Source organism: Theropithecus gelada, chromosome 15 (genome assembly GCF_003255815.1).
Source record: "Theropithecus gelada isolate Dixy chromosome 15, Tgel_1.0, whole genome shotgun sequence".
In the NCBI taxonomy this organism is placed as follows: domain Eukaryota; kingdom Metazoa; phylum Chordata; class Mammalia; order Primates; family Cercopithecidae; genus Theropithecus; species Theropithecus gelada.
The window spans coordinates 105,427,261-105,440,453 of NC_037683.1; the positions used below are offsets into that span (position 1 = coordinate 105,427,261).

Consider the following 13,193-nt stretch of genomic DNA (forward strand, 5'->3'; position numbering starts at 1 on the left):
TTAAGCAAAGGCCAACAGGCCAGGAGACTGGTAGCTGCTCTAGCAGCCCTCTCTACAGTCTCCTCTGGTCATCCTTGGTCTTGAATTTCAGGCTCTGGCAATGAGGCAAGTTCCCTAGAATCCTTCTCACTTAACTGGCTTTGCCTGCCCGCTGCCACGAAGCCTTCCTCCCCTCTGCATCCACCCTCTTGCATCCCTCCCACTCCCAGTACTCTTCATTCCTTGAGGTTCAGCTTTGCAGAAATCCTTTTCAGGCACAAGGCTGAGTCAGGGTAGGCTACCAGACCTCCCCTTCTTCTCTTGGGCACTGCAGTTACTGCCCTGTACTTCAAAGATCAGTTTATATGCCTGCACCCCCTCGAGGCTATCTTACTAATATTCTATATCTAGTAACTTACACATTAGGGCAACTAATTAGCTTACTAGCTCTAAAAATGAAAAGCTGTCTTTTGAGAAATCAGGACCACTCTGCTAAGAAATATTAGAAAGCTACAGTTTATAACTATTTCCTTTGCTGCCCTGAGATTCTCCCTATTCTCCTAAACTCAAATACAGTTTTCTAGAGTCTAGTTGGGTCCTTCTGAGAAGTAAGAGTGGTGATTACTTTTAAAACTCATAGTGAAAATATTCATCTGAAATACAAAGGTTGAAGCCTTGTTTCATTTCGTACCCAGAGGCTGAAATGATACCTCTTGGGCTATCACCTGCAGGACACATATCAGCTGTGGAAAGCAAAGGCTTCTGTGCTTGGAGCTTATCCATACAGTCAGGCACAGGGTACATCATCCACTGCAGGACTGACAAGAGTAAGTACAAATGGGTTTTGCAGGTATCTGAAAATAATGTTTACTCCGAAAATGACTATTATTGAAGGCTAGCAAACTCTGGCAGTATAGCCATATTTTTCCAAGGTCATTTCATTCCATAAATCAAATAAATGGTAGTTTATCATTTCCAATGAGTTTAAAAAGAAAAATACTCCCTTACATACTTTATCACAAGAAGGATGTTACTTCTGTTATGTAACATTATTTGAATTACTTTGTGCTCCTAAACACACAGAATAAAAGATAGCTATTATAATACACAATAAAAGATGGTTATTAAAATTATAACTTGGGGGAAGTGTAAACCACACTTAACTAACCACATGACAAAAGACACTGTGAAGAAACACATCTTACTGCTCACCAGTAGCACAGGTCATTGTTCTTTAGGAGCTGGTCCACCATGTTCTCCACTCGCACAAACCAGCTGGGCACTGCTTTGTAAATCAGAGGAGTGTCTGATCTGGGGAAGCAGAAACACAGACATAGCTGCTCAGGCTGACAATAGTAGGCACTAGGGTAAGACTGCCTTTTCATGTCTTATTCACAGTATCATCACTTACTTGGCCTTCTGCTAATATTCATTTTTGTTATAGATAAAAACATCTAAGACTTCAAAATTGGCCATCTCTTTCCACAATAGTAAGAAAGGCAAAAACTAATACAAGAACAAGACCAGAAAAAAAAAAAAGTTCTGCTAGTGACAATTATCTAAGAAACAATGTCAACTTCAACTTCAGCATAGAAGAGGCAATGTGGAAACCAAACATGATGCAACCGAACACTTCATTTTCACCCAGACTTTTATAGCGTGGTCTTACAGTAAACGTTAAAATCACATTAAATTTTTCAATAAATTCTGTTACAAAATTTTAGAGATGTTTCTCATCCTAAAAAAAATGTGGCCACAACACAAAACAGATTTGTACAGGTCTATTTTTCTCACACAGTTCCTTAGGACAGCAACAATTTTAGCCATTCATAAAACTCTCCTAGACCAGGCACTGTGGCTCATGCCTGTAAATCTCAGCACTTTGGGAGGACAAGGTGGGAGGATCATTTGAGCCCAGTAGTTTGAGACCAGTCTGGACAACATGGGGAAACCTCATTTCTATAAGAAATGCAAAAAAGAGCTGGGTGTGATGGCACCACCTATATAGTTCCAGCTACTTCAGAAGCTGAGGTGGGAGGATTGCTTAAACTGGGGAGGCGGAGGGTGTAGTGAGCCATGACTGCGCCACTGCATTCCAGCCTCGGTGACAGAGTGAGACTCTGTCTCAAAACAACAACAAAATACAAACAAAAAACCCAACTCTCCTAAAAACGAAATAAGAAGGTGGCTTCCCAAATCAACTCTAAAGGATAGAAATGAGATGAACACCACAATATGATGGAATGCGCACATATAGTAAGTGTAAGCACAGACTGGAAGCTCTAGCTACAACACAGTCTTTGTTTCTTCTGACCTCCAGCAAAAAGGGTAGCTGTGAGTGAAGGTGCTGGCAACCAGAAGTCGGCCTTGTTCCTTCAAAGTCCTGATGATACTTTTGTCAGCATCCTATTAAAAAATAAAATAAAATTTAGCCATTAAAACATACTATAATACTTAGGAACAATAGATTACTAGAATCTGATACCTTGTTACGAATAAAAGACATAAATAACAAATATTATTATTTTTAGTAACTAACTTTAAGCAATTTTCAAGTACATTCCACAACATTTAAGGTCATAAAGTTTTCGATCTGAAATGATTACCCCAAGGTCACAAAGTTGCTTCATGAGGCATAAACTGGAGTTTTTCTGATCTCTCCCCGTGAAATTTCAGCATGCTTCCTCTAAAGATATGAGACCCTCTGAACATAACTGATAACATCTATCTTTACTGATTTTATGTGATGACAAAACTAAATAAAAACAACTTCCTAAAATTACAATACAATTATAAATGATGATAGAGACAAATCAGAAGTAACAGACACCCTTCTATGCCATATGGATTACAGACCTTCACATACTGTCCTGCGAAATCTGTCACCTCCGCTGTGAAGCAGCCTGAAGCATCCACAGGGCAAACGGGGAGTGAGTCTTTCCGAATAATGTTAAAGTCCATACAGATCCGATAGTCATCCTGAGAAAAGGCAAAAGGGAGGGAAGAATAAAACAGTTTATGTATGGGTGTGAGCATGAGGTAATAGATTCCCAAAGTAATCGTTCTACATTGTAACATATACATGTCATCAGCTTTGTCCTGTAAACTGAAGGTAACTCAAGACCATTCGGAGAATCAGAGCCCCACAGTGGGACAGGGTTAGATCATCCAGCCCAGGCTTCTCAAGTATTATTTCCCAGACCTCCGTATGTAGCAGAGTATCCACTAAATAAGACAGACGACGTACTTCAATTTTTTAAGTAAAGGAATTCTGAAAGCAAAGGAATAAAGAATGGCTACTCCATAGGCAGAGCAGCCACACAGGAATGTTTTAAAACTAAACCAAATTTGATTTATAACAGCAGCACGCACATCTGAAAAACCAAAATACACACAAATATAAGGCATGGTCCGTTAGTATTACATGACGCTTGATGTACATTTGGATTTGCACCCTCTCAAGGAAGACCCCAAAGGATGGCAACACTGATCCTTTGAAAAGTATTTACTTTTCAAATAAGCAAACTGTGTCTCAATTGGCATTGCTTATACCATGATGCTTCAGGAATATATTTTGAAGACTGTTTACAATAATTAGAGCAAATACTTAGCAAAGCGCTATGTGAGACAGTATTCTGAGCACTTTACACACACTCACTCAAACCTCACAATGCTCTTAGACAAAGTGGCATGAAAAACAAACCAACAGGGGGGCGGAGCAAGATGGCCGAATAGGAGCAGCTCCAGTCTTCAACTCCCAGCGCCAGCGACACAGAAGACCGGTGATTTCGGCATTTTCAACTGAGGTACTGGGTTCATCTCACTGGGGAGTGCCGGACGATCGGTACTGGTCAGCTGCTGCAGCCCGACCAGCGAGAGCTGAAGCAGGGCGAGGCATTGCCTCACCTGAGAAGCGCAAGGGGGAAGGGAATCCCTTTTCCTAGCCAGGGGAACTGAGACACACAACACCTGGAGAATCGGGTAACTCCCACCCCAATACTGCGCTTTGAGCAAACAGGCACACCAGGAGATCATATCCCACACCTGGCCGGGAGGGTCCCACACCCACGGAGCCTCCCTCATTGCTATTACAGCAGTCTGTGATCTACCGGCAAGGCAGCAGCGAGGCTGGGGGAGGGGCGCCCGCCATTGCTGAGGCTTAAGTAGGTAAACAAAGCTGCTGGGAAGCTCGAACTGGGTGGAGCTCACAGCAGCTCAAGGAAACCTGCCTGTCTCTGTAGACTCCACCTCTGGGGGCAGGGCACAGAAAATAATAACAAAGCAGCAGACACCTCTGCAGACGCAAACGACTCTGTCTGACAGCTTTGAAGAGAGCAGTGGATCTCCCAACACGGAGGTTGAGATCTGAGAAGGGACAGACTCCCTGCTCAAGCGGGTCCCTGACCCCTGAGTAGCCTAACTGGGAGACATCCCCCACTAGGGGCAGTCTGACACCCCACACCTCACAGGGTGGAGTACACCCCTGAGAGGAAGCTTCCAAAGCAAGAATCAGACAGGTACACTTGCTGTTCAGAAATATTCTATCTTCTGCAGCCTCTGCTGCTGTTACCCAGGCAAACAGGGTCTGGAGTGGACCTCAAGCAATCTCCAACAGACCTACAGCTGAGGGTCCTGACTGTTAGAAGGAAAACTATCAAACAGGAAGGACACCTACACCAAAACCCCATCAGTACATCACCATCATCAAAGACCAGAGGCAGATAAAACCACAAAGATGGGGAAAAAGCAGGGCAGAAAAGCTGGAAATTCAAAAAACAAGAGCGCATCTCCCCCGGCAAAGGAGCGCAGCTCATCGCCAGCAACGGATCAAAGCTGGACGGAGAATGACTTTGACGAGATGAGAGAAGAAGGCTTCAGTCCATCAAATTTCTCAGAGCTAAAGGAGGAATTACGTACCCAGCGCAAAGAAACTAAAAATCTTGAAAAAAAAGTGGAAGAATTGACGGCTAGACTAATTAATGCAGAGAAGGTCATAAACGAAATGAAAGAGATGAAAACCATGACACGAGAAATACGTGACAAATGCACAAGCTTCAGTAACCGACTCGATCAACTGGAAGAAAGAGTATCAGCAATTGAGGATCAAATGAATGAAATGAAGCGAGAAGAGAAACCAAAAGAAAAAAGAAGAAAAAGAAATGAACAAAGCCTGCAAGAAGTATGGGATTATGTAAAAAGACCCAATCTACGTCTGATTGGGGTGCCTGAAAGTGACGGGGAAAATGGAACCAAGTTGGAAAACACTCTTCAGGATATCATCCAGGAGAACTTCCCCAACCTAGTAGGGCAGGCCAACATTCAAATCCAGGAAATACAGAGAACGCCACAAAGATACTCCTCGAGAAGAGCAACTCCAAGACACATAATTGCCAGATTCACCAAAGTTGAAATGAAGGAAAAAATCTTAAGGGCAGCCAGAGAGAAAGGTCGGGTTACCCACAAAGGGAAGCCCATCAGACTCACAGCAGATCTCTCGGCAGAAACTCTCCAAGCCAGAAGAGAGTGGGGGCCAATATTCAACATTCTTAAAGAAAAGAATTTTAAACCGAGAATTTCATATCCAGCCAAACTAAGTTTCATAAGTGAAGGAGAAATAAAATCCTTTACAGATAAGCAAATGCTTAGAGATTTTGTCACCACTAGGCCTGCCTTACAAGAGACCCTGAAGGAAGCACTCAACATGGAAAGGAACAACCGGTACCAGCCATCTCAAAAACATGCCAAAATGTAAAGACCATCGAGGCTAGGAAGAAACTGCATCAACTAATGAGCAAAATAACCAGTTAATATCATAATGGCAGGATCAAGTTCACACATAACAATCTTAACCTTAAATGTAAATGGACTAAATGCTCCAATTAAGAGACACAGACTGGCAAACTGGATAAAGAGTCAAGACCCATCAGTCTGCTGTATTCAGGAGACCCATCTCACACGCAGAGACATACATAGGCTCAAAATAAAGGGATGGAGGAAGATTTACCAAGCAAATGGAGAACAAAAAAAAGCGGGGGTTGCAATACTAGTCTCTGATAAAACAGACTTTAAACCATCAAAGATCAAAAGAGACAAAGAAGGCCATTACATAATGGTAAAGGGATCAATTCAACAGGAAGAGCTAACTATCCTAAATATATATGCACCCAATACAGGAGCACCCAGATTCATAAAGCAAGTCCTTAGAGACTTACAAAGAGACTTAGACTCCCATACAATAATAATGGGAGACTTCAACACTCCATTGTCAACATTAGACAGATCAACGAGACAGAAAGTTAACAAGGATATCCAGGAATTGAACTCATCTCTGCAGCAAGCAGACCTAATAGACATCTATAGAACTCTCCACCCCAAATCAACAGAATATACATTCTTCTCAGCACCACATCGTACTTATTCCAAAATTGACCACGTAATTGGAAGTAAAGCACTCCTCAGCAAATGTACAAGAACAGAAATTATAACAAACTGTCTCTCAGAACACAGTGCAATCAAACTAGAACTCAGGACTAAGAAACTCAATCAAAACCACTCAACTACATGGAAACTGAACAACCTGCTCCTGAATGACTACTGGGTACATAACGAAATGAAGGCAGAAATAAAGATGTTCTTTGAAACCAATGAGAACAAAGATACAACATACCAGAATCTCTGGGACACATTTAAAGCAGTGTGTAGAGGGAAATTTATAGCACTAAATGCCCACAAGAGAAAGCAGGAAAGATCTAAAATTGACACTCTAACATCGCAATTAAAAGAACTAGAGAAGCAAGAGCAAACACATTCGAAAGCTAGCAGAAGGCTAGAAATAACTAAGATCAGAGCAGAACTGAAGGAGATAGAGACACAAAAAACCCTCCAAAAAATCAATGAATCCAGGAGTTGGTTTTTTGAAAAGATCAACAAAATTGACAGACCACTAGCAAGACTAATAAAGAAGAAAAGAGAGAAGAATCAAATCGACGCAATTAAAAATGAAAAAGGGGATATCACCACCGACCCCACAGAAATACACACTACCATCAGAGAATACTATAAACACCTCTACGCAAATAAACTGGAAAATCTAGAAGAAATGGATAATTTCCTGGACACTTACACTCTTCCAAGACTAAACCAGGAAGAAGTTGAATCCCTGAATAGACCAATAGCAGGCTCTGAAATTGAGGCAACAATTAATAGCCTACCAACCAAAAAAAGTCCAGGACCAGATGGATTCACAGCTGAATTCTACCAGAGGTACAAGGAGGAGTTGGTACCATTCCTTCTGAAACTATTCCAATCAATAGAAAAAGAGGGAATCCTCCCTAACTCATTTTATGAGGCCAACATCATCCTGATACCAAAGCCTGGCAGAGATACAACAAAAAAAGAGAATTTTAGACCAATATCCCTGATGAACATCGATGCAAAAATCCTCAATAAAATACTGGCAAACCGGATTCAGCAACACATCAAAAAGCTTATCCACCATGATCAAGTGGGCTTCATCCCTGGGATGCAAGGCTGGTTCAACATTCGCAAATCAATAAACATAATCCAGCATATAAACAGAACCAAAGACAAGAACCACATGATTATTTCAATAGATGCAGAAAAGGCTTTTGACAAAATTCAACAGCCCTTCATGCTAAAAACGCTCAATAAATTCGGTATTGATGGAACGTACCTCAAAATAATAAGAGCTATTTATGACAAACCCACAGCCAATATCATACTGAATGGGCAAAAACTGGAAAAATTCCCTTTGAAAACTGGCACAAGACAGGGATGCCCTCTCTCACCACTCCTATTCAACATAGTGTTGGAAGTTCTGGCTAGGGCAATCAGGCAAGAGAAAGAAATCAAGGGTATTCAGTTAGGAAAAGAAGAAGTCAAATTGTCCCTCTTTGCAGATGACATGATTGTATATTTAGAAAACCCCATTGTCTCAGCCCAAAATCTCCTTAAGCTGATAAGCAACTTCAGCAAAGTCTCAGGATACAAAATTAATGTGCAAAAATCACAAGCATTCTTATACACTAGTAACAGACAAACAGAGAGCCAAATCATGAATGAACTTCCATTCACAATTGCTTCAAAGAGAATCAAATACCTAGGAATCCAACTTACAAGGGATGTAAAGGACCTCTTCAAGGAGAACTACAAACCACTGCTCAGTGAAATAAAAGAGGACACAAACAAATGGAAGAACATACCATGCTCATGGATAGGAAGAATCAATATCGTGAAAATGGCCATACTGCCCAAGGTAATTTATAGATTCAATGCCATCCCCATCAAGCTACCAATGAGTTTCTTCACAGAATTGGAAAAAACTGCTTTAAAGTTCATATGGAACCAAAAAAGAGCCCGCATCTCCAAGACAATCCTAAGTCAAAAGAACAAAGCTGGAGGCATCACGCTACCTGACTTCAAACTATACTACAAGGCTACAGTAACCAAAACAGCATGGTACTGGTACCAAAACAGAGATATAGACCAATGGAACAGAACAGAGTCCTCAGAAATAATACCACACATCTACAGCCATCTGATCTTTGACAAACCTGAGAGAAACAAGAAATGGGGAAAGGATTCCCTATTTAATAAATGGTGCTGGGAAAATTGGCTAGCCATAAGTAGAAAGCTGAAACTGGATCCTTTCCTTACTCCTTATACGAAAATTAATTCAAGATGGATTAGAGACTTAAATGTTAGACCTAATACCATAAAAATCCTAGAGGAAAATCTAGGTAGTACCATTCAGGACATAGGCATGGGCAAAGACTTCATGTCTAAAACACCAAAAGCAACGGCAGCAAAAGCCAAAATTGACAAATGGGATCTCATTAAACTAAAGAGCTTCTGCACAGCAAAAGAAACTACCATCAGAGTGAACAGGCAACCTACAGAATGGGAGAAAATTTTTGCAATCTACTCATCTGACAAAGGGCTAATATCCAGAACCTACAAAGAACTCAAACAAATTTACAAGAAAAAAACAAACAACCCCATCAAAAAGTGGGCAAAGGATATGAATAGACATTTCTCAAAAGAAGACATTCATACAGCCAACAAACACATGAAAAAATGCTCATCATCACTGGCCATCAGAGAAATGCAAATCAAAACCACAATGAGATACCATCTCACACCAGTTAGAATGGCGATCATTCAAAAGTCAGGAAACAACAGGTGCTGGAGAGGATGTGGAGAAATAGGAACACTTTTACACTGTTGGTGGGATTGTAAACTAGTTCAACCATTATGGAAAACAGTATGGCGATTCCTCAAGGATCTAGAACTAGATGTACCATATGACCCAGCCATCCCATTACTGGGTATATACCCAAAGGATTATAAATTATGCTGCTATAAAGACACATGCACACGTATGTTTATTGCAGCACTATTCACAATAGCAAAGACTTGGAATCAACCCAAATGTCCATCAGTGACAGATTGGATTAAGAAAATGTGGCATATATACACCATGGAATACTATGCAGCCATAAAAAAGGATGAGTTTGTGTCCTTTGTAGGGACATGGATGCAGCTGGAATCCATCATTCTTAGCAAACTATCACAAGAACAGAAAACCAAACACCGCATGTTCTCACTCATAGGTGGGAACTGAACAATGAGATCACTTGGACTCGGGAAGGGGAACATCACACACCGGGGCCTATCATGGGGAGGGGGGCGGGGGGAGGGATTGCATTGGGAGTTATACCTGATGTAAATGACGAGTTGATGGGTGCAGCACACCAACAAGGCACAAGTATACATATGTAACAAACCTGCACGTTATGCACATGTACCCTACAACTTACAGTATAATAATAATAAATAAATTTAAAAAATAAATAAAAAAAAAAAAAAAAAAAGAAAAACAAACCAACAAAACACTTCACAATGATCCTGCAAAGAAGGCAGACAGATGTTCTACGTTTTCACCAGGTGCTCCCCTCGCACAAACTAGCAATCATTCCTATTTTACAGATAGGAAAGTCGAGGTACCAAGAGATAACTCAGCTGTGAAGCAGCAATGCTAGGATTCAAAACCAAACAACTTGGCTCCAGAGTCTATAGTCTTCATCACTGTGCTATGATGCCTAAATACAAAATTAAAGAGACTGCCTTATGTTGGTGAAACCACTCTGGGTTGACTCCAAGACAAGCTGGAAAGCTGACACGCTTCCACCTGGATCTGTGTTCACCTCTCCCTGTGCTGAGGCTGACTGGTGTGGTGTCATGTGGGTGGACAGGGAAAGCCCCTAGTGTAGCAATTTGAACCACTGAGTGTGGAGCAAGTAACTTTACCCAGTGCATTAAGCTAAAAGCAGCATTCCTGAAAGCATCCAGAACTAGTGATGTTCAACATGATGATGCACAAGTGCAAAGACTCTGCAGAGATCAAACACTACTTTGCCTGGTGAAGACAAGCGCAACGGAAGGCCTCTCAGAAAATGTTTACCAAGGCCGGGCGCGGTGGCTCACGCCTGTCATCTCAGCACTTTGGGAGGCCAAGGCGGGCAGATCACCTGAGGTCAGAAGTTCGAGACCAGCCTGGCCAACATGGCGAAACCCTGTCTCTACTAAATATACAAAAAATTAGCCAGGCATGGTGGCAGATGCCTAAAATCCCAGCTACTCGGGAGGTTGAGGCAGGAGAATCGCTTGAACCTGGGAGGCAGAGGTTGCTATGAGCCGAGACCACACTGTTGCACTCCAGCCTGGGCAACAGATGGAGACCCCTCTCAAAAAAAAAAAAAAAAAAAAGTTTACTAAATGGCGTTAAAGGCTATAGTTTAAAGAATGAATCATCTATAACATTAACATGCACGGCATTCAGAATAGATATATAAGATATAACTCTAGAGTTAATGACAAACATCCATATTTAACAAAGAATACACACAAGTATAAGGCATGGTCTGTTAGGAGATCTGTCAGGAGGCTGAAGGAGGAGAATCACTTGAACTCAGGAGACAGAAGTAGCAGTGAGCCGAGATCCTGCCACTGCACTCCAGCCTGGGTGACAGAGTGAGACTCCATCTCAAAAAAAAAAAAAAAAAAAAAAAATTCCCTAAACTACAATTCAAAACCAAGAAGTTACCTTTTTATTATCTACTAACAGTGGGGTAACCATACCAGTTAATTGACCCTAAAATGATTATGAACAATATTTGACTAGTTCCTAAAACTCTTAAGTAGTATTATCAAGAATGCTTCCTTCCATCAAAATGGACCAGGTATTAGGTGATTATTAAGGAACTGCTGACTTTATTGGATATAAATAACAATGGCACGGTGGCTATACTGAAAATAAAAGTCCTTATCAGTCAGAGATGCAGCTAGAATTACTTATACATGAAAGACATGAGGTTGAGGATTTGCTTCTAAATCCTCCAGCCAAAATAAAAATGTGTGGTACTGTACAGAGGAAGAAAACAAGAGAGATTACCAAAACGTTGAGAGTTAATGCAGCTGGATGATGTGAAAAAAAGAATCTATTATAATATTTTCTTCTGTGTATGTTTCAAGATTTCCATAATAAAAACTCAAGTGATGGTTACACTAGAAGCCCAGATTTTACTACTATACAACATATCGATGTAAAAAAATTGCACTTGTGGCCGGGCGCGGTGGCTCAAGCCTGTAATCCCAGCACTTTGGGAGGCCGAGGCGGGTGGATCACGAGGTCAGGAGATCGAGACCATCCTGGCTAACATGGTGAAACCCCGTCTCTACTAAAAATACAAAAAACTAGCCGGGCGTGGTGGCGGGCGCCTGTAGTCCCAGCTACTCGGAGGCTGAGGCAGGAGAATGGCGTGAACCTGGGAGGCGGAGCTTGCAGTGAGCCGAGATCGCGCCACTGCACTCCAGCCTGGGTGACACAGCGCGAGACCCCGTCTCAAAAAAAAAAAAAAAAAAAAAAAAAAATTGCACTTGTACCCTCTACTTCTATAAAAATAATAAAATCCTAGAAATTAAGCATGAAAGCAAAATGGCAAATGAGGGCAGACTACTGTCACTGCCTTTTAGAACAAAGTCACACTTCCAATCCCTCTCACTGACAAAACGATCAAGACTAGAGGAATGTGTATGCAGGTGCTACACCATGCTACGGAGGAGGCAAAGGAAGTCCAGAAAGGCCGGGTAACTCACCCAGGAACTGCCCGTTAGTGGCAGCACGATGATTTAAGGTGAGAGGTGGTTTACTGTAAAGCATGTGCCTTTATGTTATTCTGTTTTTATTCACACACAAATTACATGAAAAGGAATGTGTTTTTAGAAAAATTATTCTGGTCAAAATATAAAATTAACTGTAGAATACTGTTTTGAGGGGAGAGGTCAGATTCCCCCTTCTGAACATTTAATTGAGAACACAGCAGAAGTGATGGGAATGGTCTGTATCTTGGTGGCTGAGACAACTGCATGTCTCTAGATGCCTGTGAAAACTCACAGAACTGCACACCAAAAAGAGTTTACTGGATTTGGCCCACTCTTTCCAGAAATCAGCTCGGGATGAAAGGGAATTGCAGATGCAAATTTTACAAGCCATCTTGCAGTCAGTGAGCCAGCAAAGAGGCCTACTTGGTGACCCAAAGTGATGAGACACATGACACCGCATCTATGAAAAGTGGCTACCGACATACTTCTCAAATACATTTGCCAGACTTATGCTACTCACAGCACCAAAGTAAGGAGCTTGGTGGACAACCCCTGTGCCTTCTTCTTCCTTCACGTAGTTGTCAACAAGCACAGTGAAAGCGCCATTCTCTTTACACTGGAAAGAAAGGACAGCTGGCTTCAGGGATGAAATATTAATGTGTTACGATGTTAACTTTGTAACAGTTTTTCCTAAGAAACTGAAAACACTTTTAACAGGTAAAATTATTTTCAGAAATAGAAAAGAATAATTCAGGCTGGGAAGAAACATGCTAACTCAACACATTTTTTCTCATAAATAAAAAGTTACCACTTACAAATGAAATAATTATCTGGAGACTGGCATATAAAAATTTCTAATTTCCTTGGTTACAAACTGATGTTTTTTATCAGTTCTCTCTCTCCCAACTTTTGGCTCCCAGTATGTAGTTTAGGATATAGTCTCAGAAAGCATGGTCCCTAAATTGTTCACTTCCTGGTACATTTTCAATCACTGCATATGTTTCGCTTCTCTTTTTCCGTTCGACTCAGCT

At 41.3% G+C, this 13,193-nt stretch overlaps 1 protein-coding gene across 3 annotated transcripts in view; it reads right to left on the reverse strand.

Annotated features, from left to right (window-relative positions):
• IARS (isoleucyl-tRNA synthetase) overlaps positions 1-13,193 on the reverse strand; it is an 83,153-nt gene that overhangs the window by 49,422 nt on the left and 20,538 nt on the right. For all 3 annotated transcript variants that reach the window (XM_025360818.1, XM_025360817.1, XM_025360819.1), the window contains 4 exons: positions 12,683-12,778; positions 2,836-2,958; positions 2,294-2,385; positions 1,192-1,290 (listed from right to left, as the gene is read on the reverse strand). In XM_025360818.1, the coding sequence (XP_025216603.1) occupies positions 1,192-1,290; positions 2,294-2,385; positions 2,836-2,958; positions 12,683-12,778 (410 nt within the window). The remainder of the gene's footprint in view (positions 1-1,191; positions 1,291-2,293; positions 2,386-2,835; positions 2,959-12,682; positions 12,779-13,193) is intronic.